This window comes from Pieris rapae, chromosome 16 (assembly GCF_905147795.1).
Source record: "Pieris rapae chromosome 16, ilPieRapa1.1, whole genome shotgun sequence".
NCBI lineage: Eukaryota > Metazoa > Arthropoda > Insecta > Lepidoptera > Pieridae > Pieris > Pieris rapae.
Genome location: NC_059524.1, coordinates 3,765,329 through 3,791,268, shown reverse-complemented (window position 1 = coordinate 3,791,268; position 25,940 = coordinate 3,765,329). Strand labels below are relative to the sequence as shown.

Below are 25,940 nucleotides of genomic sequence, written 5' to 3'. Positions count from 1 at the left end.
ATGAGAAGTATAAGTAGAAGTAAAGCAGATTGGCCTAAGGAGACGAATTTCATTTTTATCTGCAGAGTTATCAGAGAATACATCTTCTTCTCCTACATTGTATGAACTAACATTTCAGCCAATCACCATATTCTGGTATGTGTGTTTTATTCAACAAATGTTTTTGTATAACTTGGTGTTTGAACTATGGTATTACTTGAACTTGACCTTGAATTTAGTTATAATAAAAAAATAATTGGACTATAGGGACTAAGAATCAATTAAAAGTATAAACTAGTAAAAGACAGTTATCATATTTCACTTTTTACAATAAAGATGAATTAAAATTAAGCATTAAAAATATGAGATGTCCAACCACTGATCACTCGCCCCCTCTCAAAGCCAACACTAAGTGAAGAACAGAGCCACCTTGTACCTTATAATCTTGTGCAGTCTTCTCATCATTCCTGTAAAAATATAGTCATCTCAATAAAATCCTTATTTTACAGCTTAATGTGACAGAGATCCTAGAACCTTAATATTATGATTTGAATCACAAATGACTTCATATTTTTATATAAGTAATGATATATCAATAAACAGCGCCGGCGACATATATATGCATAGTCAAACAAAGTCGATTCTTACATTTGCTTGCCCGAAAAGATCAATCTCTGTTGTTGAGGCGGTATCCCCTCTTTTTCTTCAACCCGTTCTTTAATTCGTTCTACTTTGTCTGTAGGCTCAATGTCTATTTCAATTTCTTTTCCAGTGAGGGTCTGCAAAGGACAAGGTTAAGTTTCTTCACATTTTAATATACGAGAGTTAAGAAATCCAAGGTTTTACCTTAACTTTGATTAACATTTTGGTAGGCGGATGTGCAATCTAATTAAATACGTAACTGATACAGGAACTTAAACTGTTAATTATTTTGTACTAATAGTTAATCTAAACAATTCTAAGATTCAGTTTTTAATCCTTGATCAAACACTTTGCAAAAACGAAAATTTATGATTTCTCCTTACGTCAAATTTTAATGTTACTGTCAAGTGTCAAGTCACAGTGGAATTTGTCATGACACTGACTTAACTTGTTTTAGTATTACAACTAGTAATAATTGTAATTTGTAAGTCTGGCAGATGGCTATTGCAAAGCGATGCAATTTGCAAATGACTAATAGTAATCAGGTTGTCACTGTCAGTGTTTTGTTGATTTATATTTGATTAATTTTACAATTCTCAATAATAATTGATCATTGTTTTTAATGCCCATACATAAACCTTTTGTTTCATAATTCATTTGATCTCTAGGATATAAAAATGTCGAATGTCGACGAATTATGTAAAAGGATCAACACATCTTTAAGAATAGGTAAAGAGTACAATTATTTCATGTCTATAGCTCAATACAGTAAAATAAGCATTGTATTGTACTACTATATCTATATAATAGCTAATATTTTAGTTTAAAAAGTACAAATGTTTTTTTTTAAATTTCAGGAGATGACTATGACTACTTTACATTACTCAAAGATATTATTCTTAAAGAATCGGATGTTAAGTGCAATATTACTCACTTTGATTCAATAAATGGCTTTATTCAAAATATAATAGAAGAGGTGAATGAATTAATGAATGTAATTAATACTGCAAACATTTTGATCAGTGTTAAAAATCAGAAGATATTAAGAACTTGTTACCAAGTAGTAATTAATGTTGGAATTTCAAATAGCTTAATTCCTGGCTTGGGATTACGTTTAAGATTGGACAAATTAGACAATTTTCTTCCACAATTACGATTGACTGATGAGGAAAAATATAAAATACTTGTGCAATGTACAGACTTTCTTCATAAAAGCTACCAAGTTCCAATACTAAAAAACATAATTTTAACGTTTCACCTATCTGACTATTTAGCAGCCTTAATACAACTTGCTTTTGCACCTTTAAAAAAGCCTGGAGTATATGAAAATTTTGTTATGACTAATGAAAAGTATATCATTCTTAACACAGAGAGAAAAATGTATATTGAAATATATGAACATTTAGTCAAAAACTGTTTTCAACCATTGCTTATGAAAGAATTGCTAGTTTTACAAAATGTTAAAGAGGTAAATCCTCCCATGTTTGTTAAGAGAACAGTAGCCAAAGAAATGAGCAGACGTCTTATTTCACCTGGAGGATTACTAAGCCTCATTAGATGTTTCATAGAAAGTCATAACATTGACACCGGAGTGGAATGGAGAAAAATAGATATGATTTGCAAAATTATCTGCAATAAACATGGCAATGTAACAGAAACTGAATATCTAAAAAATATTTGCAGTCAATTAAAACAAATCTTTTCTCTTAATAATGCCGACTATTTAACAACTGCTTCATCTTGTCTGGTCAGTTTGTTTGGGAGATACCCAGAAAATTATGATGTCAATTGTCTCTTGAAAGACATTCTTCAAGCATTTGACTATGAATCAATTATATCACAACCCTGTGACCCTGGTACCATAGTTTTGACATCACAAGAAGTAAACCAAAAAGTATTAATATTACATGCATGTGTATGTAACACTAAATCTGATGTACCATTTAGGATATTGTCTATTAACCTGAAACTTTTATTAGCATTACTTATGAAATGCTCCAGTAACAATATGAAAGTTAAATTAAATGACATAATATTAAAAATCCTTGAAAAAATAGATAAAGAGGAAATTTATAAAACTGTAAATGAAGTAATATATGACAAGTCAAGACCACTGCATTTAATTGTAGAAGAGTATAACATGGGCCTAATATTAAAATGTGCCAAAGATGTAAACATTCCTATGGAAGAAAAGATATCAATCTTAATGGATTTATTTAAAAACTCAGAATCTAAAATAGTAACAGAACATCTCTTTACAAGTTTTTTGCAGCTGCTTATTGACCAGTTAGAAAGTAAAAGAAATCAGTCACTTTTAATGTTAGAAAAAGATCCAATACTGCTGACCGAGCAACATGAGAAATATGCCGGTATTCTTTTACTTTTATCTGAAGCATCATCAACACAAAAAGCCACTAAAATGTTGAAAACTAACCCGTCAATAGCTATTGACTTTGTAGAAAATTTACTGATTATAGACAAAGTATCTGATGAATGTGTAACTATAGCTTTAGCATTACTTAACTCAGTTCTTACTTCAAATGAAGAATTTGGTCATAGGCTAATACATTTAATACCAACAATTGAAAAACTATCAATGAGAAATAATGATAACAGTATTTTATGTCAAGAACTGTTATCTTCAATCAAGAGTTTTCCTAAATCTGACTCAGCTTATGACAAAGCTTTATCAAATGTATTTGATGAGCTTTTACCAGTGAGAGCTCATGGTATTATGGAACTAAGAAAACTAATTGATGCTGGCGACACAGAAACTATTTCCAAGAGGCATTATCTGTTTTGCCTCTTCCAGGTAATTATTTTATTTTGACTTAGTAGCCCAGAAAGAGCTTGATCCCCATTGAATTAGAAATTAGCAGGCATACATAGACTCAAAACTTATAGAAATAATGGCAAATGCTATATGCCATTAATTCATACTCTTATATTGATTTGACAAATAAGATAATCACACAAATTATCTGGTTTACATTTATATTTTGGTTTAATTTTGGCACATTGTCGCGAACTGTACAAATTTAAAATTATGTTAATAATTCAACATCTATTCAAATTGAACTTTTATTTGGAGTATTATACTATGCACAATAATTATTACTCCTAATTGTTGTGTTCTATTAGATTAAAATCATGCACATAATGGCTTCCATTGGGCAATTGATTGTTTTAGGAACAGTTAAAAGACTTGGACTCCTATGTGTATTTATCTGCAATTAATGGTATAGCATCACTGGCTTCACATTGCACAGAAGATGTATTGGGAGTTCTTTGCAAGGAGTTTCTCCAAGTGTCTACCGAAAATATTGAAATGAGTGAAAACAATAAAGCGGATTTGCGAATGAAAATTGGTGATATTGTTGTCAAAGTTACCAAACAACTTGGTAAGTACAAATTGTCTATGGTCTAAATATGCTTCAAGCATACAATACGTAAATTCGAATTGTCAACGTCATAGAATAGTAACCATAAAATAGTATGATCTTCAACAAAATGTGAAATTAAATGCGAAAGCACAAAGCTCCTTGTTGTTAGACGATGATATAAAGCTAACTTTTGTTTAACTTAAGCTTGTAAAAATTAATTACTTTTCACATTAATTTATAATATATTTCATATATAAAAATCTTATAGTATTGAAAATATTAAATATTGTCGAATATTTAGGTATAAACGAAATATTATTACAATTAATATTAACTATTATAGTTTAGGATATTTAAAAAGTTGTAATAGGTGTAGGGGATATAATATAGTGCAACTATGTTTTACTTCCGTTGTTAACATATTTTATAAGGGCTCTATAATTTTAGGTGAATTAGCAATAAAACACAAGACAATATTATTGAATACGTTCTTATGCGGGTGTCGCGATGAAGATCCCTTGATAAGGGCCTCCGCTCTTTCCAACCTTGCAGAGATTGCTTTGGTATTGCATTATAGAATTGGAACTATTATATATGAGGTATGTTCTCTGTATTTTCTTGCTTTCGGTATTCAAGTAGATATTTTTTAACTTTTAGCTGTTTTCTTTACTACCAGGGACTAACCTGTGGGAATTTGTTTTACTTTTCGATTCGATTGATTAGGTTTGGCCTCGTTCAAGGTATCCTAGCGATTAGTGTCATGTTCATGTTTCATGTATATTTTGTTAAAGAAGATAGTTAAATCTTTGTATTTCTATCTAGTCTGTATTTTTATTGTTTTTTTGAAACTCAGATGTATATTAAATTCTTTTGTTAAAAATTCTTATGTTTTATACCCTCGATTGAGGAGTAATAGTTCGAATCTAATTCGTTTGGAGTCCGAACTGGATGGTGGGTAGGAAGGTAGGTAGGTAAACCTACATTGCAATATATCCAGTTCCACTTAGCTATGCTTTTTTACTTTTGGATTTGATAATTACTGAGTTTTGAACTATTTATCTACATTTCAGATTCTTATATGTATTTGGAGTATAATAGAAAGTGATGACGCAATTGAATGTCGTCGTGCAGCTGTCATGGTCATATCGAGTTTACTAAAGGGTTTAGGGCGGGATACATTAATTGAATTAAAAGAAAACCTAGTGCCAATATATAGAGGCTTAAATAAATTATATAAAAATGAAAATGAAGATTCAATTGTTAGATTGCATTCTCAAATAGCCCTCGAAGAACTTAACGATATTGTGAAGGAATTTCTCTTCGCACAAATACCTATGCAGCGCGACATGCGTATAAGTGAATTAAATGAAATAAAATTTAAATAATTATTGCTTTTTATTACACACATTTGACACCTTATATAAAATACCTTACACATTAAATATTGTTTTGTATTGCGTTTTTATAATTAGAATAAAAATACTATATTATTGTATTATACCAAGCAGGTTTATATTATACTGACCTAACACAAAATATTTACAATTAAAGCTAAGTTTAGGCAATTAAACAATACATTTTTGACGTATGAGACTCGGGATTCAACTCAAACTAGTCTCCCTTACTTGGAAATGGCATAAAGTTATAACTATTGCCAAAAAAATAACGATGACTCCCGTATGTCAAATTTCAATACTTATTTGACATTCTTAGCGCTAAGCCTGGAATATGAATCGGATATTTCATACACAATTACTTTCTTTACTGTAGTTACGATTTTTTTACTTATTAATGCGAGTCATCTGATTCAAGATTTTTTGACATACAGAAGTCGTGCTTAGCGCTGAGACTTTGAATCCTACTCAATATCTTGTCTCAAAATCTTAGCTACAGAGAAATTCAGACCGGCTGAATACAACATTTAAATTTTATTTTTGTGTACATCTTAAGCTTCAGAAGTATTATCATCCTGCTTCTTAACAATATCCTCATCCTTCTCGGACAATGTAATTGAGTAGACTGAACTCTTGTCTGAGAATCTATCTCTGTTACGCCCACCGAAAATGCTGCTGCGAGAAAGAGATGACACAGTTCCAATAGATATGTTGTCTTTATCGGCTTGGGGAACCATCTTCCATACAAGAACGCCAATTCCGACAAACGCAGTCACAACCAAAAACATTACCATTGTTATTTCACCAAACATACCTGAAAATAAGATTTAAATTAGAAATTTTATATATTTTTATAATTGTCAATATAAAAAAGTATACGCGTTCCATGTATGTTCTAACATTTATTTCCAAACTACTTATAACGTAAATACATAATTATATTTTGTGTTAAAATATTTTATTAAAAGTGTTTATGTACAATTAGTTGTCAATTCTTAATGATTACTTTCATAATAATATTTATCAAATATTATAACATTGTAGTAGGTATATAACTTATAATAAAGCCTAACGTCAGATCCAAGGCAAAAATCTAAAATACATAATAATTAATTAATCTTACAAAGTGTACTTGCGTAAGGTTAGTCTTGAATAAAAAAAAATTATATCTGTGAAATCTTGTTACGAAGTTTACTCCTATTAAACCATAAACGACAGTTAAGCGATTTGAATTTAACACGCTTATCAAATTAACAAGGAGAGCGGAGTTAATTATAATTTGTGTTGTAGAAACTTAAATGTTTAAACAAAGTTTTCACATACATATTTTGGTTACATAATCAGATTTATTCCAAGCGTTCATCGTTTCCCGGGAAAACAAAGATTTGAAGACGACCCACTACTGTTCCCATACAAGAAAATATCTTCTTTTTATAATTTTATTTAATTTAAATTTTTAATACAAAATAAATTGATTAAAAGTGTTTGGTTCTAAAATGGTATGGTTTTAATGGTAAAGTATTTAGTTATTTGTCATATTAACACGTTGCCGGGTTCAAACATAGGGCATAAGCATCACGGAGACATAAAATAAGTTCCATACTTTGTGTTGAGTCCTCCCTCTGAGCTTCAAGTCTTGCCGGTTGGAGATTATTATCATCCAAGTCGAAAGGCTCCACCGAGCCCAAAGGTCGGGGCTCCAGCAACACATCGCCGGGACTTGACTTGGGTAAGTTGATACCAGCTCGTACCGTCAACGTTTCCGGTTTGTATGAACATAGCACTAGGAATCTATAAACAATGAATTTTATTATTAACTATTCACTCGAAATGACACATGATATATACACATGAGCGATTTTTATTTTAGTTTAAAAGATTATATTATTACATTTCTATCATATTTGGGTTGGAGAAAAAAATTATGCTTAGTAGTAGGTAAGTCTTTACGCAGCAAGGTGTCCAAAATCAATTGCCTTTTTGTCATGCCTTTGACATAAAAAAGGAAGTTATCTATTTGATCGACGTGTGAGTTGACCGATATTGCTGTTTAATAAAAAAATTGTAAGCTTCCAATTATGTAGGTACCTACCAAATTTCTCGTAAACTGAAAGTCGTATCGAGATGACCCTTCATTTAAACCCAAGGCTAACTTTTTAACGTTTGGGTATCGAAGAATTTCCTAATGTAAATAATAAATTGTATAATTTTATCGAATGTATTCGGTGGGGTTAATTTGTTAAATAATGTTTAATAAAAGATAAAACGAGGCATGTAAAATTTAATAGACATAACGGCGTATATACCACATAATGGAGAAAAAGGAAAATTAACCTATATCTGCACAAATAATGCGCAAAACAAAAGTACCTGCGAGTGCTGTGCGTCAATATCGGCAGATTCTCTTGCACGATGACATATGTGGCTACAGTAGTTTCGTTGACTTCCGAACCGCATTCATCGTGGTGTATTCGAAGGATGTACGCATCCTGGGCACTATTGGGGTTCCCTTGGAGGGAACAGCGTTCCGGACCGCCATCGGCCGCTTCTACGGCTATTCGCCCCCCAAAGTACGGACCCGTTGAGACCTCCACTTCGCTTGCGTGAGGCAAGCATTGGGTGGCGCGTGCTGAAACTGAAAGCACAGATTGATCAATGCAGAGAAAAGATATATCTTCTGCGTCTGAATCATTATTTTCTTATGTCTATAGGACGTCGCTAATTTTTGGTACTTCGACATGCCGATTTCTGTATGATGAGAATAAATCACAAGAGCAAGTGTTAATTGCAGTCAAAGAATGAAAAATCGATTAGATCGCACGCTTACATAGGACGGTTGCTCTCACTGAATGAGTGTGAGAGTTATTGTGAAAATACGTAGAATAAATGGCTTGTAAATCTGTTTTTATATTTTATTCCGTTACTAATCGCACTTTCGATGCTCGATTTTTAAAGACTTTTTCAAGTTATGGTTGTATTTCCGAAAATCCTGTTTAGATAATGTTTGCATCATAAAATATATAAACTGCCAAAACTGCAATCTGAGTTTATCATGAGATATATATAGAATATATAATATATAGAATAAGATTGTGAGTTAAATGGCGTAAAACATAGAAGGCATATCTTAAGAAAGATGTTTAGCATTTTTTATCTAAAACATAACTATCGTAATTCTTGATTTATGGTCAGGACAAAAAAAATGACTGTGTTGTTTTTATTCATAGTACTTTCTAACTAAAATCGCCTCTGTATCATAGTGGTGCATATGGCATATAGTACACAGGTACTAGGTTGGATTCCTGGCGAAACACAGAGGGGCTTAAACAGCCACATCACATGCCCGCAGCATGAAAGCGAAATGTTTAATAGAAAGTCAATGAAAAATTGATTTAATTATATCTGTCATACGTATTATTTTAGAAGATCCTTTTCTGATAAATACTTTTTATATCCATTAGAAAGTGGTCCTAGACAGTAGACACTTATATAAGCACTTTCTATTTAGCTTTCGGAGATGAATATAAATTAGTATCGCTAATTTACGACTGTTATCATTTATAATGGTAATTCAAACCGAAAATCATTATTTTAGTTGGTTATCGTTAGAACCAGCATACTTTTGTAGTTTTAACGCGGAAGGTTGCATTTATTTTTTGCTAATAATTATCTATCTGATAAAATCAGCTACAGAAGTAAATGAAATTTATATATAGGTAATTTGTTGTTGGAAATTATTGATAGGTCAATGATTTGCTCTCATCTGTGCCTTGAACTGATAAATTTAGGTTTAAAGTAGTTTATTCTCTTTAAACGCATACATGATACTTACATCAGAGAAATTAATAATAATAAATATTAAAACATAAAAAGTTATCCGTCACCAAAAAACTTCGCAGGTGTATTCGAAACAAGGATTACATTTTATGCGCCGACATCGACGCCTAGTGTGCTTTCCCGCGATACAATTTAAAGACATACATACTTACATTACATGATTAAATTCGAGATAGATATATATATATATATATATATATATATTTAGAACTCTATTTCAATATATTAACTAAGTTGATTTATACAGTGTCCTTTACAGTAACCATGATTGCGGTTTACGAAAAAAATGAATGTACCCTCAAATCAAATCAAAAAATCAACGGTACTGAAGAAAGTTACGATATTAGCATAACAAGATTTTTTTTTTTAATGATTGGATTTGGATTTTATTTTATTGTAGATACTTACATCCTTTGGTAGGAACGATAATAATCTTTGAGCCGATGGAAAGTGGATCGGCCAGGTCTCTTGGGTCTCGTCTCACCGGTCTCACTTCAAAGGAGTATGTGGTGGCCATACGGAGACCAGTGATGAACGTAGTATAAACTCTTCCTCGTCGCACTCCCAAAGTGGGTTTGGTAGTTGTAGTTGTAGTGGTAGTGGTTGTAGATTCAGTTACTCTCCCTTCTCTTCTCCCCCTGTCTTCGAAGTTCTCTACTACCTATAAAAATATTATTAATTTTTCACTTATTATGTAACTGAGTTTTTATACAATATGAGCAGTGTTTGCCTCGTGGCATGAGTGTGCGACGCTCATCTCTAAGGTCGTGGGTTCGGACCCCGGCTGTTCACTAATGTACTTGTCTAAGTGCGCAATTAACTCTAACTAAAATTCGACGGTGTGTGCATAAGAAAACTGAACACCTACTTGTCTATTACAAAAAGCATTTAATCACGATCAGATACAGAATTCTTAGGCCCAGCCCTAAATTGTAGCGCCATTGGTTTTTTTCGCTAATATGCGTGTTTAACTTCATTAAAGGTAAGGGAAAATTAAATTCCGCAGTAATGTATTTATGATATGTGGACATGAAAGATCGAGATTTTGGTTAAAATAACATTATCTATTCTGCATAAGCCAGTAGTTTACCATTCGATATCATTAACTAAGAAAATGATAGTAAAATATTGCTCAGACCCACGGAAGCCATTCAATACGCTCTCAATTGAGAGCATCTAGAATGCAGATATTATGTTTCGCAGTAATAAAATAAATTGGGTTCCAATCGCGGTCAGAGTTATAGCCTTCGTCACGTTATGTTACGGTTACTGCACATAGTAATATGGTTTATCTAGAGCTCCATACTGCTGTTACAAATATCACTTATTAAATAGATAAGAGGAAAAGTTCAATTAATTTGTTGATGGCAACACTTATAACATTTCTAGTTTTAAGTTTATAAAATGGTAACACATTTTTTCTAATAGGATTTCATTCTAACTCTAACTTCTAACTCCAGGTATTTTTCTAGTATAATATACAGTCCATGCTCCTAACAGAATAGCGTCTTAATATTAAATATCTTGGATGTATTTTCGGGTTACCTTAGTTCGACATCTGTACTGCCCCCAAGCTTGTAGCTCGCAGTAGTGTATTTGGAATGCCAGCAACTTTCGTGAGTCCTCATCAGGTTGACCGTACTCCCAACGTAAGCGCACATCACGAAAATCTGGCTCACCGATGAGATGAAGAACTTCTGAAAAGTAAATAATTAACATTTTGGAAGATTTCATTAAAAATTAATACTCCATGTCTGATAATTCAGCCTAATGCCCACGCTAAATTCTTTGACTTTTGGACGTTTTAAAAATGTTAAATAATGTATTTTTACATCTTCTGTCTTTAGCTAGCGTGTTTGGGTCCTTCATGATAAGACTTCTGGCAGTGTAAGTGAGCATGAGGGACGGTATCACTTAACATCAGAGAAGCTTCAGTTTGCTAGCGATTTTTTTATAAAATTTAAATATTGAAATTACTTCGCTATTTATATTAGTAAAAATGCTTTGATCTATCGATCTCTCAGTAAATTAAAGAAAATTTACTGCATTTTTGGAACGGTTTAATTTGCCATTTTGCCTGATGTTCTGATTAGATGAAAATAAAATGTGATACTGTAACATTTACTTACTACGAAATAGTATTTAATAGTCTTTGAACAATTTTTGTATGGAACATATATATATACTTTATAAACACCTATTCCACTATAAAAGCACCTAATTCGGTCATTCTTTGTTACATATGCTTGTACTATATTCTATGAGCTGCCGGTTTTTCATAAACAACACCTATTTGTTTGGTCATTATTCTAACAGAAAATATAGCCGAATGGTTAGGGTCAATTACCCGTTGTGATTTACGGCATGAATACACAACGAAAACAATTCGCAGAAAACTGGAGCAACTGGAGGCGCCATTTGTATGGCCACGAATCCATTTGTGCTGTAAATTAGAAACATCTCTATCTATCTAACTCATCTAAGAAACTAAGATTTTTGTTTTACAAGTACAAATAAGCGGCAGATATTATAGTGCAAGAGTGTGTGCGCCGGCACTTCACTCAAATAGCTGAGCTAAAATGTTCGTAGTCAAATCAAATCAAATCAAAAAGCATTTATTCATGTAGATAACATAATGTACACTTATGAACGTCAAAAAAAGAAATATACATTAAATGCTTCTAATTTTACATTAACTGCCAGTTCTCAAATCAAGGGCGTAGAACGGAGAAAAACTGGCGTAAACTCTCCGCCACTCTATTTAATCGCCAAGTTTTTTTTCTTTTACACAACGTTTGTAAGGAGCTGCAACCATTACACCATGTTCCATATGACATCTTGAGTTATAAAGAATAATAAAATAAATTAAAAACAAATTACGTTCGTAACGAATTTTTGTGAATTGCTTAAATACTATTTCTATAACATGAAGGCTCTTGATTGTACTTAAAATGATATAAATTAAGGAGAAAACTTTATAACATGAATACTGCACGAACGCCAAATCGAAAATAAGAAAGTCAAGATGTCAATTGTTTCGCAAACATTTGGAAACGTGTACATACACGGTTCCAAATGTAATCACAAAGATGACCTTGATATTTCGTTATATTATTTAAATATTTCACTCACTGCACACGAAGCGGAAACGGTAGTATCCTATCTATTATATTGTATTTATAAATAGTTTTAGGATTCAATCGACAGGATGTATCATTTTGCCAAAATGTTTTGCCTAAATTGCATCACATTTATAAAATCAAAATAAAATGTTGTCAGCGTGAAGTTTAAAAGGAAAGTAATTGTAAACGTATAAAAAATGTATAAAAAATGTGTTCCCGATGGTTTTAACCCTTCATTTGTCGGAAGCGTATTTTGCTTCAATCACCGAAATAGTGATTACCGATATGCTACTTTCGAATGGTCGATATTCGAGGCGATTTCATTTGATCAAATATTCCATATATAACCGAGGGCTATCCAGTTACAGTAGAAACAGATCAATAAAAAATGTGTAATGCTTAACACGCAATTCCCATGCAAATATTTGTCAATAAAAACAAATACTGAGTGCTTTGTGGTTCAAAGAGCCTTGTTTGTCGATCCAGACTTCCCATAGAAGACGCCAGGCGGATTCTTACCCATAATCCCATGCACTTATGGGTAAGAATCGGACCAGCAAAAAATAGTTGTAAGTCGTATGTCAACGCTACCTATAAAGTATAAAGCTTACGTTTTCTTACATAAAATCAAATCAATCAAATCATTTATTCCAAATAGACCACCCAAAATGGCACTTTTGAAGGTTAAATAAAATATAAAGAAGATTCTAGTTGCCCCTTCCCTGGTCTAAGTTGCGATGCTGTACGCCCTACAGTCACTGCAATGACGTACCTACCCTGAACGTGCTACCAAACTTATCGACCTTAGTTGTTGTGATCTGGGGGCAAGGATAGATTAAACGAATATATGTATAGCACAACCAAACTAACACACCCAACACATCCTATAAACATTAAATCGTACTTATTTGTATCTCAAACTTGTTTATGACTTTTTACAATATCTGCTTTAAATAAAAAGCAACACTTGTGTACTTATCGTATATTTAGAAGTACCCTGTAACTGACAGTTATCATTAAAAGGTTTATTTGGATGGAAACAAGATAGAATCGCACGTTAATAATTGATGATGATGTGTCGGTCATGCGATTGTGTTGAGTGACTGACGCGAAACGACACCAACAAAGACTAACACATCGCTCTTCCTGTGTATATGAGGCCATCAGATTCAAAACATATTGTTACAGTACGAAGCCCTTTGTCAAAGTGAAATATTTTTTATACTATTTTATTACATATTGGGTTATGATTTATGTTCAATTTAAATCAAGAATAAGGCTACCCGTGAAAATTTAGAACACATGAAATTTGGCGCCAAAGCTTAATACATTAGCGCGAGCGTTAGTCAATGTCAAAGTCAAATCTTTATTCATAAACGTAAACAAGCACACTTATGAACGTCAAGAAAGAAGTTAATTGATTCTAAATTTACTTTGACTACCAGTTCGCAACTCAAGGGTGTAGAGCGAAGAAGAACTCGCAAGAAACTCTCCGCCACTTTTTTTAATCGCTAAGTTTTGAGTCATACAAATTGTTTGAACTGGAGCTGATCAATCCAATTTATAAAAAGATTTATTGATTAATTTACGTTTAACGAGTGCTTTGAATTTATTTAGTGATTTCGCTTGGGACTTTGTTTCTTTGTTCAATATAAAGAGTGGTTTATTTTCTGGAGCGTGGTTGATCGTACGGCTAAATTAGTTGCGTTTTGAGTATTATACTGGTAAATGTCACTATTTATTTTCAATTATTTCAGAAATTACGTTTAAATAATGTGTTTTTTTTGTTACAGGAGGCAGACGGCCAGGGCTCAAAACTAACAAAACACTCGCACTGCCAAAAGGCTCGCAAGCCCACTGCCGGCCTTTTAAGAATTGGTACGCTCTTTTCTTGAAGAACCCTAAGTCGTATTGGTTCGGAAATACTTCAGTGGGTTCCACATAGTGGTGGTTCGCGGCAGAACTTGTGTGAGTAAATACTCTCTTGATTTATAAGTCATATAGAAAAAAATATTTAGACTTGTTTTAATATTTTTTAAATATTAAAAGAAGCCTAAATAATTTCAATTATTTTGTCGTAGAAACATTATTGTTGTTAAAGAACTCGATGGCTAAAATCTAAGAGCGCATACCTAAACTTTCAAAACGTGGAGAAACTATGTAAATCCAAAGTATTGTTAAAATGGCCGTGCGTGTATAATCTTCATTTTTGCTGTAGGTATTCAATTAAAACTGACCTACTGTTGTTCAGATAAAACGTAATTGTATTCGAAACAATTACACAGGTATTTAGGTAGATGCAGTTTCTTGTAACTGCATACAAAAAAATAATATAAAAAGTTGTAGACGCGTAAATAACAGTGTTTTTTTTTTAATTTTTGCCCTAAACTAGTTTTGTCTTGGAATATACTACCTACAATTATAAAACTTATGTTTCCACTTTTTTAATATAAAAATTTTATAACTCTTTATCAGCTATAAACATTTATTCTATGTATTAGTTATAAATTGTATACATAAAAAAAATGATTTTTTTTTCTATTGGACATTCTTAGAAACATTTGTTAAATAATATATATATATATATATATATTATTTAACATATAATATAATATATATAATATATATGTTTGTAATACATTACAGAACATGAATTGCTCATGCATAGATAAATTATTTTTTTTCTATAATAATTAAAACTATGCAGGAGCCACAGACAAAAAATGAATCTTTTTAAAACACTTACACCTCGAAACTCTGAGGTCGTTCGTATCACAGTTGTACCAATGGACATTTCTATCATCATCATATTTATCTTCGATGTGCACAATTAACACTCTCACACGGTGAATGAAAACATCGTGATGATTCCGGCAAGCCGTAGACCAAAATACTGACACAATACGACATACATATCGTATTATGTCAGGAACATCCACTAGGAAAAAAAGCAGAAAACGGATACGGAAATCTATGACCAAAACTTTAGGCGCCAAGTTTTTTTAATTGAAGATTCGATCTATTCAATTCGATAAGCCACCTCAAATAGCTAAAGTATGCCACACAGTTCGTTCTCTCGTATGTAGAGCATATCATTGATGTCTAATAGCTTATTGTAATCAATGTAACTCAATAATACCTTTTCTTCAACACTTTTTTCATATCGCACTAAGAATATGCTTTAAGATACAATTTGTCATGGCCTTGTTAGTTAATAAAGACGCTTATATTTTTTAACGATTTCATCGGCTACTTAGGAAAGGAGAATTGAAGAGAGAATCAAACTGAAGCTCAAAATATCTTTATTCATATAGGTAAACATGTACACTTATGAACGTCAAAAAAAACAAATTAAATTTACATTTACAACCAGTTCGCAAGTCAAGGGTGTAGAGCGGGTAAGAAGTTCAGAAACTGAACAACACTAAGACTGACTCACTTATGTCACAAATGTATTTGATTTTGACATAATTATGAGAGCCATAGTTCGGGTAAGTCTCGAGTCTAAATTTCACCCTAGAACTTATACTTTAAGTATAATTTATATTTTATTTGTTTAAATATAGTGTTCACTTCAATACGATTAAAGCTTGTAACTCGGTCGGTTACGACTTTAATAATATTTTTAATAATAACTAAATATTTAAAATATTTAATAAAACCACCATGCTGTGGAACAACGTTGCGTTATAAGAATTCATTCATTTTTAGCTAGTGTGTGTGCAACACATGCACATATTTGGTTTGTAGTAACCATTGTAGATTCACAAACATACTACCGAACTACCGAAGTCGATGGCGGGATGAAATTCCGTCAATAGGTATAGAATAGTTGTCATATTCATGTTCTAAAAGTTATAATGAAATACAGATATAATCCTTGTAAGAACATAATCAAAACATGTTTGGAAAGTTAAGTAGTTACCGTTGTAGTATTAATTATTTAAGGAAATCTTAATTGGATTATTGCTATATTTATAAAATCGCGTGGGATCCAGTCATAAACTCAAAATTCAAATAAGGTTTCAAAAACCGTTACAGATCGTGCATTTCTATCAGATAATTGTTTGTATCCAAAACTGATATCGAAATATCTGATAATCACGGCTTTGACCTAAACGGTTGCAGGTCCGGTCGGTGACCTGACAGGAGTCGGCTTCCAGCTCCCTACTTCCAGTTTTCAATCTACATTCGATATATCTAGTTACTTAAATAGGAATACTATTTATGGGAGACAAAGTTAGGGACGAGGTTTATAAATTCACGGGTAGAATACATTTAAAAAACAAATCAATTTGTATTAAAAAATTGTATACTTATGAATGTAATAAGAGTCCCTAAATTTACTTTTAGCTTTACACAAATCCAGGCCGTTGAACGAGAAGACTTGGTTAGACCCCTCGTCAATATATCTTGTGTCTGCAACTCCAAACTCTCACTTGGAAATTAACTATCCAATAATAGAACATGTATTCGAATCCCGGCTGTGTCTAACAGATTTTTCTTTCTTGTTCACTTGTTTTTACATAGAAGGAAATGTGGTGGAAACCGTACAGCTACTTAAACTTACGACACTTTAAATGTAATTATCAGCTAATTAAGAGCCTTGTCAAACGCGTCAAGTGAAAGCTTGGTTTCACACACGCCCTATTTCAAATGAACCACAACGAAAGTAAAGCAAATGTTATAATATGGGCACGTTTTGCTCATAAGCTTAAATGCCGTACTAAAGTGACCTACCGTGTGTTATACGCTAGGCCAGGAAACACACATACGTGATAACATTCAAATATTACAAACTTTTGCTCCCCGCTTCGTCCGTGTTATGAAATAAAATTAATATATAAGATTTGATTTTACAGTTGGTAATAAATTATACTTACGAAATTTAGTTAAGCTATTAAATATTATCATATTATTTCCTATGCGACACCGGTTTTTTGATTGTCTTGCTTTTCAGCATAGTATATGAAGTAGAAATAACATAAAATATAACTTACAAGATTGTCAATAAAGGCTATATTTATTTATTTAATTATATATTGTCAAATTAAATCTATATATAATTTATATTATCTATTTCCTGTACAACTTCTTTCAACAATTGTGACCGCGTAATAAAAAGTATGTTACTGTTACCACATATTGTACAATACGTTTTTCGCCTATACGTACCTATGTATCTATATACACACACAATAACGTACACTTAGGAATAATAATAATAATAACTAAGCCTTTATTGCTGTATTTACATATTAGGTACATAAAACTCTGAAATACTAAAAAAGTTATCACTAAAAATCAAAAATAAATACTAATAATAAATCGACCAGCCGGTTGATTTTATTATACAGCTTATCCTTAGACATAGGGCACGACACTTAGTTACTTATTATTTTTATTTATTTATGTCTTAATACTAAAATATAAATAAATAAATAGTATCTAAATACGCGTGACGTAAGTGGATAGTAATCAATGAATCAATACTTTTAATAAGAGCTTAAATAGCTATTTCACTGCTCAGTTCAGCATAGCAAATTTAATTAATTATATTAAATATTAATTAACTCAATGTAGATACTTTTGTCAACATTTTTAAAATAGTTCACACTCTACTGCCATTTCATGCCACTTGCGCAGTAGCAGACCGTTAGGGCATGCATAATGCCAACCGCGAAGTGGTTCATTGATAATGACATGCGCACTTTGGACCAAAGTTGGTATGAACCAAATGTTTTAATACAAAAGCTATGAAATCTAGCACAGCACAATGTGCTTTATTCTTTCGTCGGTGCCGGTTGGATCACGTAGCTATGGGACTTTCCGTTCACTATTTGACACTAAGCTAAAGTTCATTAAAGTGAAGTTACTAAAATTATTGTGCGATACTAAAGAAATGCCATCAAATGGCTATCAGAATAGAATATACCTAATATTGTTTGGAAATAAATTGTTGTTAATTGGAAAAAATGGTTTGAAAATTTTTGAAAAGTTGAATTCAAAAGTAGGCAACATAAAATACTTTATTCGACTAGAATTCATGTTGTAGAAAAAGCGATTCGCGCTGTATATAACTGACATACAATGAACTACAATTTCTTTATTAAAATGTACAACATTCGTTATGTAATATATAAAATACGTGCAAGAACTATACCGAGCTGTACTTGCTGTGAGTGCGAACTGAGTAGTTTCTGTCTATATGCCCGTTAAAAACTTTAAAAATTGTTCATACATTGTAGTTAGTAGTATACTTTAGAATACTTAAGAGTTTAGACCCAAAGTAACGTCGACGGCCTGTGGAAGGCAAAGGCTGATCACATTTTTCGATTCGTCAAAAACGTGTGTGTACTAATGTATAACAAGTTAAAAATATTATTCTGCGTTTGTAGAAAAAATGACACTAACAATAGAAAAAAGTAATTAATACATTGAAAGTTTTATCATAACGCTTTATCTAGTGAAATAAAGTTTACCTATTTAAATATCACAAAAAAATTAAAGGTGGCTATAGGTAACTACTGGGTGTCGTTTTTGTAACGGTGTGCCCCGCATCGTAAAAATTTCCATTCATCATTTTTCCCTAACGCGTCAAAAAAAGTATATGTTCAAAAAAATTTTATGAGACCTACAGAAATCTGTGTTTATTTTCCGTTATTGCGTCATAAGGTCTGACACCGGTCGGTTCAAAACTTTTCGATACTATAAGAAGAGGTCTTATATATTGTATATTATATAGCTAACAACAATCAGAACAAGAAAGCATCCTATCAATCATTTGACCTATTGATACATGATAGCTCGAGGTGTAGGTTAATCTCGTGTTTGATGACAGCGGAACCTTGTAAGTAGAACTGGTCACGGGTAATACAATCCATCAGTGTACAACTGGGTGAACTGTATCGGATATTAGGACCAAGCTGGCTTGTTATCCAATTTTGCATTCGTCCTACTCTCGTATAACCTATACCGTAACATTATTTATACTAGTATACTAGACTATAGACTTCATACGCATCGGCCAACGTCAATTCGAATTGACGCACAACTAGTTCTTCTTCTTCTTCGTTCTCTACTTCACTGCTTAGATCAAGTTCATTACACATGTTTAGTTATTTTTACTCGGAGCGCTTGAGATTAAAATGATTTTTTATGTCATATTCACATTTCTTTATATTACCCATTCAGATTCTGTCTTTGGAAAAGTCTGTCTATCAATAGGCTTAAGAACTGTCTTTCCATCAGAGTCTTAACGCAATCTGTCAGAACCATACGCAATTATGAGTCCAATAATACCTACACCTTAATAATAAGTCACCTTGAGTAATTAATTTAATCCAATAAGACGTACCTTGTTCTTTAAAACAAAAAAAAATATCTCTCATTCTTTTTTTTTAATTTATTTTGTAAGTAATAAACGTTATGTCTATGTCTACATACATATCCCGAAATATGTATTATATTCTAATATAATTATTTCATTATTAATTTTGGATTGAATAAACTCAATCAAAACTAATTTTTAACATTCTCACCATTACTTTCCTACATTATCCCTGAGAACAAGAATACGTTATTTTCAAAACATAGGGAAAGTCATTCCCTTTACTTCTAACATAATATAATCACCCTAATGGTGTACCGATAAAGTTATGGATCGAAATTAATCTAGGTCGATTCAAAATGCAAATCGGGTATGAAATAACGATAGTTGCAAATTCTGATTGATTTATTCGTTTACAAAAACAGTTAGGTTTGCTAAAGCTCCCGTTGCGATCGTTACCACTGCCGGTTACTGTGCCCTGCACATCTTAATGATCTAAAAGACATCAGATGTACTCGTTACGGAAAACTGTTCCAGTGATTACTTTGTTGTTGGTAAAAAGCGGAACAGGGATCGTGACGTTGAGATATTGTTTCGGAACCGTTATACTGAATTGTCACGGGAGTTGCGTAATTTTAACCATAACATATTCTTTGGGAATTTTTTACAGAGGTGACCTTGAAATTAAGAGAATCTTCGTTAACCTGAATGCTCATTTGACAACCCTACAATATCGAAGGTCTCAAATGCTACTCCATAGAAAACAAAAATTAACTTAAATTCTAGTGTTTTTGTTCGTAAGAATAAGACGTGTGTGTCACGTCCGTTCCCTTTACGCATTAGTGCCGTTTTGTGCGCCAATTACATGTATACGTAGGCGTTAAATTGCAACATATAAACTGGCAATAATATATATATATATATATATATATATATCTTTTTGTTCTCCTTAATCTGCTATTAGCCATAATCAGATATTTTCTGATTTTCTGATTTCAATGAAATCGCACCCAAACGATTCCATTGAAAGGCACCGTATGTTGTAGAAACTGGATTTTAGGTTAGTTGCTCTGGTCCAGCTAAATTTTAATACATAACTAGAGTTTAATTACATAAGTAAGATATAGTATAAAAATAATCCAGTGGCAATCTTGACCTCAGATTGCATCCATTTTTTGGTTACTTTTAATTCAGCCTTCTGTTTGACATCTCGTCAATTTTTACATTTGAAACACACTACCTACCTCAAGATATTATCATTCACCGTACGAGCGATACCCATAAAGAAAGTCCGTTTGTGTATAGCCTGGGTTGACGTTCAAATATGAAATTCGCACGCTGCAGCCACTAGGCTAACACTAGCTTCGTTTAAAGATACTTCATTTCTCAAAGAATTACATTATTAGTGAGAAAATATAACTGTTAACACAACTAATGACAATATCAAGAGAATGTCGCCATGTTTAAACCGCTACGAAACCACAATTTAATCACTATTTACAGGTAAATAATCTTCTCAAGAGTCAAACAAATTAATCTAAACGTAGATTAATAATATACTGTGCTATCTACTAAATTTAATATCCCCATGACTTATTCAAGAAAGAACGGGGCAATGATTATTATTTCTCCTACTCATTATAAACGTATTTGAATTTATACACAGCATATATTTAACAAACGACTCTCAGTAGGGCAGTAAAGCGTCAAGTCTTTTGTAAGTCTTAAAAGTATAACTTAAGATATTCAAACGTGAAATCTTTATTAACTCTAATGCCAGTGAAAGAGTTAATGATGTCTGTCGAAAGTTAATTCTATTCACGGATCATTACATCTTTATTAAGAAGGTCAATTGATAATTGTCTCATCAGTAATGTCAATTACGAGTTATTTAGAGATATTTCGGTACATTATAAATATGAAGAGTTTGGTGGACGCTCAAAGAACACGTACCTAAATTGAAAATTTATGATGTTGGAATTAATCATGGAATAGCATTATATGGTATATGTATATATAATATTTTAATCCATATTATTAATTTATTAAAGTTCACCGATTCATACATGTTATATCTACAGTACATTTTACAAGCTAAATTTACTAAAATATATAACAATTAGGTATGGTAAATGTGTCAAAAAATAAAAATAAAATTTTAAAACCTCAATGGTTTGTTTTAGCAACCCAGTTAGCATTGCGATAATTATTAATACATATAAACCAAATTACTTTACTGCAGAAAATTGCACAACAAAAAATACATTAAAAACACCGATGTATTGGATAGTGTTTCGAGGAGTATCAGTGTTTTAAAAAAATAAAAAATACGTTTTTAAAAAAAAATATGAAAAAAGTAAATATGATACATTTAAATTTAAAGAAATTTAAAGGTTATTATGAATACAGAATAAACTTACAAAACGATATTTCGCAAGTTTTATGGCAGTTGATTTTTAAATTTTATTACAGCTTTAAAGAACGTAAACATGAAATAATAATTGTTTCCTAATCCCGCTAAATTGTCATTTTAATAGATATTTAACGTATCTTTTCATTACTCCTAATATTATTAATTTTAATTAATCAAAAGTCCTTACCGTCATCCGAACCGATTTCCGCGATTGGGGACACGAATGTGATTTGAATAATTATCCAAAAAAATAAACTCGCACACAAACTCATTTTTACTTTTTTTTTACTAAAAAGTATTTATCATTGAAAAATACTGGCTGATTAATTTTGAAAAATAAATACCGCGTTCGAAAGTAGAGAGCGGCACACGATTGCCTTGCCACAGTCAGAGTTTGACTAACGCATAACAATCTGTAAGCACTAAGGTGAAAAGCCCGCATCCAAATCGTGAACCAAGACTAGATTAATTTTCAAGTAAAGAATAATTGTGTTATTAAACACGTTTTAATCTGGTAAAGTATAAATTTTGAAATGTATGACTGGGGTTATACATACTAAACTTGAATGTTTAAAAAATATTTAGAGATTTACAATGGCGCCGGAAATAAGTTATGATCACGTGCAAAAAAATAGAACGCATTTGTAATTTTTTTTTAAATATTATATATAGTTAGCGGCTCAATTGATTAGTAATTAGGATTTTATCAGGGATATCCAATTTATTTGTAATTGTTTTTATTTTTACTTTACTTTATCTAAATTTAATTATTTTTTAATTTTTTAGTGTTTAAGCTTCATATAAACAGAATGTTGTATACGCCTATAATTGGGGCAGCACTTGGCTTGTGTTTGTGTTTGCGTTACATGCATGTATCAGTGACTACTTTCTTTGTGCAATAAATAAATAAATATCGTTAGATTTTTTATTTTCTCTAAATTTTTAGAGCATATAGTACTTATTCACTTCATTTCAAAAATCGAAAGCGTATTAAAATTTATAGCCTCGAAGAAATATATAATAATGAATACTTATATTATAAAGAGGAAAACTTTGTTTGTTTGTAATGAATGGCTCATAAACTACTGGACCGATTTTAAAAATTCTTTCACTATTCGAAAGCTATTATATATTACATTATCCACGAGTAAATACCTATATATGTATAGGTATTTACTATATATATATATATTACCCATATATATATATATAGGTATTTAGTATATATATATATTACCTATATATATATAGGTATTTACTCGTGGATAATGTAGCTTTCGAATAGTGAAAGAATTTTTAAAATCGGTCCAGTAGTTTATGAGCGTAGTTTATATATATATATATATTTTACTTGGCTATATTTAATTTTGAACAAAAATAGATATTAGGGTTTTTCGGACACAAGTTGTAAAAAATCAACCAAAAAAATAAAAAAGGGGGTAGCATAGCAAAATGTTCCATGTTGGCATGTACCAAAAAGGTAGGCTAGGCATTCAGAAGAAACGAAGTTCGCTGAAGCAGCTAGTAATGAATATAAAAGCAAAAATTCTTCGAAATTTTAATTTCATCCTAAATAAAAGCCCTTGACGAAACCAATTATCCTGGTGAAGGTCAGCCACGCCTTGCACTTGCGTGCCATGGAGGATGCATTTTTTTATTTACAAACAAAAGACGCCGATTATTTGGCGCATGCGTTATGCAACAGCGCGCGCAATTCCCAGGACAAGGGCTCACAGTGGCTCAAGCTCAAGGCTCAAATAAATCATATCCCACAAATCATATGAACGCCACGATGGGGAACCAATATAAGCACCTGGCCTTAATCACTTGCATGAAATCCGTTCTCTTCGCATTTAATTTTGTCTTTTGGGTAAGTTAGTGCATCTATGACGTATCAATCTATGTTAGACGCTAACGCTATTTTACTTTGTCCAGGTCACAGGAGTATGTATTCTAGTCGTGGGGCTTTGGGCGGAGTTCGACCTTTACCAATACATGAATCTGTCACCAGACTTTACTGGTGCAGCTCCCCATGTCATCATAGGGATATCCACTCTCATGGTCATAACGAGCTCGGTCGCATTCTCCTGCATCATAAAAGGGCAACCAGTTCTTTTATTCATTGTAAGTTCTTCTGGAATTATATTCTTTATTTTTGCCTAATTAAGTTTAAGGACAATGTTATGTTTTTTTTTTGCAGTACGGCTCTTTCATGCTATGCATCTTCATGATGGAAGTCGGCTTGAGTGCTTCGGTGGTATGTTTCAGGGACGGCTTCGCCCAAGGGTTGTATGAAGGTCTGACCGAAACATTAAAGAACTACGACCCTATCAAGACCAATTTTGACTTTGCTCAATCCGCGGTAAGTTACTTCATGAGTAACAATAGCGAAAGTTGTGCTATGAACATTTGCTATCGTGCAGTAGAAATCTAATCACCCATACATGGCAATATTACTCATTTATAATAGACTAAGATTTTTTAGATGCAATGCTGCGGCGTCTCGAACTACACTGACTGGATCTGGTTTTCTCCGCAACGGGTGATTCCGACCTCATGCTGCATCAACACCACACACTGCGTTACTGCCAATTATAACGACGTCTACCAAAGGGTAACTTGTTTTTTAATGAACTTGTAATACGTGTATAGCAGGTAGTATATCAGATAGACCTACTACTTTTAAAAAAGCCTAGTTAGGGTTAGTAGGAGAAAGGAAACGTCAACATGTACAGAAACGGATAGTAATTAAATTGTAATTGGGAATTTAAACTTGAACTATATTTATTAAAAATACCGCGTTATAATAATCATACGAACAAATAAAGCCAAAAATCTGTTCTCTATATTTTCGGAAATAATTGAATGTAGTTTTATTTTCTGAGTAAAATTGGTTTATCTATTGTGTATTTTATATATATTAGGCAGATATCAAGATACTCTTGGTCTAAAATCAATGTTTAGGGTAAAATCCAAAGTCTAAAACGCTATTGGATCTAAGAAAACTTATATATAACAAGTCATTTCGTACTAAAGCCGTATATACCTTACGCATATGAACCAGGTTTAGCGCGTAGACGGAGATCTGTGCTTCAAAAATGTATCGGATTTTGACTAACGGGAGTCATCATCAGTCATCAATATCACCTGATAGTAGGAATGTAATATTTTTTTGTAAGTTTAGGTGAAAAGGATTTAATATTCCTTTCTTATGATTTATTATTCGTTAGGTATTTTATACTTCCATTTACGGACAAATCTTCGATATATGTACATCATTCTTGATTTTCAGGGATGCTATGCAGTGATTTACATGAACATAAAGGACAATATGGACTTGATTATCGCGATCGCTATTGCAACATCGGTTTTGCCACTCGCTGGCGCAACAATGTCCTGCTGCCTGGGAAACTACATACGGCGAACCAAATATGATGCTATTGGCTAAACATCGAATAATGGCGATTCAATATTTACGACTGTTATCTTGAATTAAAATATCAATGTTACTACTCAAATGTTTAATATTAGCGTTGTGACTTCCTTCTATTTTGTGGAACTTTTAATTATATCTAAATGTGAAATAAATAAAGTTGGTCAACTAATGTTTGGAAGTTTGATTCAGGTATACCATATAAGTATAAGGTACCTTCACACTTCAATGCCAAACAAAAATCTTATATATATGTCAAAACTTATATCCTTAATAAGAGAAGAAAGAGCTACCTTTTTTGATATGAGTATACGTGTATATAAGTAGTATAGGTAGTAACTATATAATAATAAACGTGATTAATTGGATTTGGAGTTAACTGACGTGGCTATTTAAAAAAAAAGGAT

General features: G+C 32.0%; 4 protein-coding genes across 4 annotated transcripts; 2 read left to right on the top strand and 2 right to left on the bottom strand.

Annotated features, from left to right (window-relative positions):
• Window positions 1–274: 274 nt before the first annotated feature.
• On the bottom strand, window positions 275–1,011 carry LOC110998090 (NEDD8). The gene is made up of 3 exons (XM_022266547.2): window positions 826–1,011; window positions 628–758; window positions 275–446 (listed from the first exon to the last, which is right to left on the bottom strand). The coding sequence occupies exons 1-3, from the start codon at window positions 841–843 to the stop codon at window positions 362–364; spliced, it is 234 nt and encodes a 77-aa protein (XP_022122239.1). The 5' UTR covers window positions 844–1,011; the 3' UTR covers window positions 275–361.
• A 163-nt stretch (window positions 1,012–1,174) lies between these two features.
• On the top strand, window positions 1,175–5,390 carry LOC110998091 (transport and Golgi organization protein 6). The gene is made up of 5 exons (XM_022266548.2): window positions 1,175–1,350; window positions 1,479–3,433; window positions 3,812–4,022; window positions 4,452–4,603; window positions 5,075–5,390. The coding sequence occupies exons 1-5, from the start codon at window positions 1,299–1,301 to the stop codon at window positions 5,387–5,389; spliced, it is 2,685 nt and encodes an 894-aa protein (XP_022122240.2). The 5' UTR covers window positions 1,175–1,298; the 3' UTR covers window position 5,390.
• A 37-nt stretch (window positions 5,391–5,427) lies between these two features.
• On the bottom strand, window positions 5,428–22,481 carry LOC110998077. Its single transcript, XM_022266518.2, has 6 exons — window positions 22,288–22,481; window positions 10,781–10,932; window positions 9,644–9,896; window positions 7,769–8,033; window positions 7,002–7,189; window positions 5,428–6,212 (listed from the first exon to the last, which is right to left on the bottom strand). The coding sequence occupies exons 1-6, from the start codon at window positions 22,370–22,372 to the stop codon at window positions 5,950–5,952; spliced, it is 1,206 nt and encodes a 401-aa protein (XP_022122210.2). The 5' UTR covers window positions 22,373–22,481; the 3' UTR covers window positions 5,428–5,949.
• Window positions 22,482–23,813: 1,332 nt separating this feature from the next.
• LOC110998092 (tetraspanin-7-like) lies at window positions 23,814–25,706 on the top strand. The gene is made up of 5 exons (XM_022266549.2): window positions 23,814–23,970; window positions 24,036–24,224; window positions 24,301–24,462; window positions 24,586–24,714; window positions 25,393–25,706. The coding sequence occupies exons 1-5, from the start codon at window positions 23,881–23,883 to the stop codon at window positions 25,546–25,548; spliced, it is 726 nt and encodes a 241-aa protein (XP_022122241.2). The 5' UTR covers window positions 23,814–23,880; the 3' UTR covers window positions 25,549–25,706.
• The last annotated feature ends 234 nt before the right edge of the window (window positions 25,707–25,940 follow it).

Bases quoted from the DNA above. Each gene is read 5' to 3' on its own strand.
- LOC110998090 (XM_022266547.2), bottom strand. The intron at 447-627 runs GTAAGAATCGAC...ATATTTTTACAG, and splicing joins ATCTTTTCGGGCAAGCAAAT to GAATGATGAGAAGACTGCAC.
- LOC110998091 (XM_022266548.2), top strand. From the start codon at position 1,299: ATGTCGAATGTCGACGAATTATGTAAAAGGATCAACACATCTTTAAGA. The intron at 1,351-1,478 runs GTAAAGAGTACA...TTTAAATTTCAG, and splicing joins CAACACATCTTTAAGAATAG to GAGATGACTATGACTACTTT. The intron at 4,604-5,074 runs GTATGTTCTCTG...TCTACATTTCAG, and splicing joins TTGGAACTATTATATATGAG to ATTCTTATATGTATTTGGAG.
- LOC110998077 (XM_022266518.2), bottom strand. From the start codon at position 22,372: ATGAGTTTGTGTGCGAGTTTATTTTTTTGGATAATTATTCAAATCACA. The intron at 10,933-22,287 runs GTAAGGACTTTT...TTTACTTTTCAG, and splicing joins GGAAATCGGTTCGGATGACG to AAGTTCTTCATCTCATCGGT. The intron at 9,897-10,780 runs GTAACCCGAAAA...ATATTTTTATAG, and splicing joins AGTACAGATGTCGAACTAAG to GTAGTAGAGAACTTCGAAGA.
- LOC110998092 (XM_022266549.2), top strand. From the start codon at position 23,881: ATGAACGCCACGATGGGGAACCAATATAAGCACCTGGCCTTAATCACT. The intron at 24,463-24,585 runs GTAAGTTACTTC...AAGATTTTTTAG, and splicing joins TTGACTTTGCTCAATCCGCG to ATGCAATGCTGCGGCGTCTC. The intron at 24,715-25,392 runs GTAACTTGTTTT...CTTGATTTTCAG, and splicing joins ATAACGACGTCTACCAAAGG to GGATGCTATGCAGTGATTTA.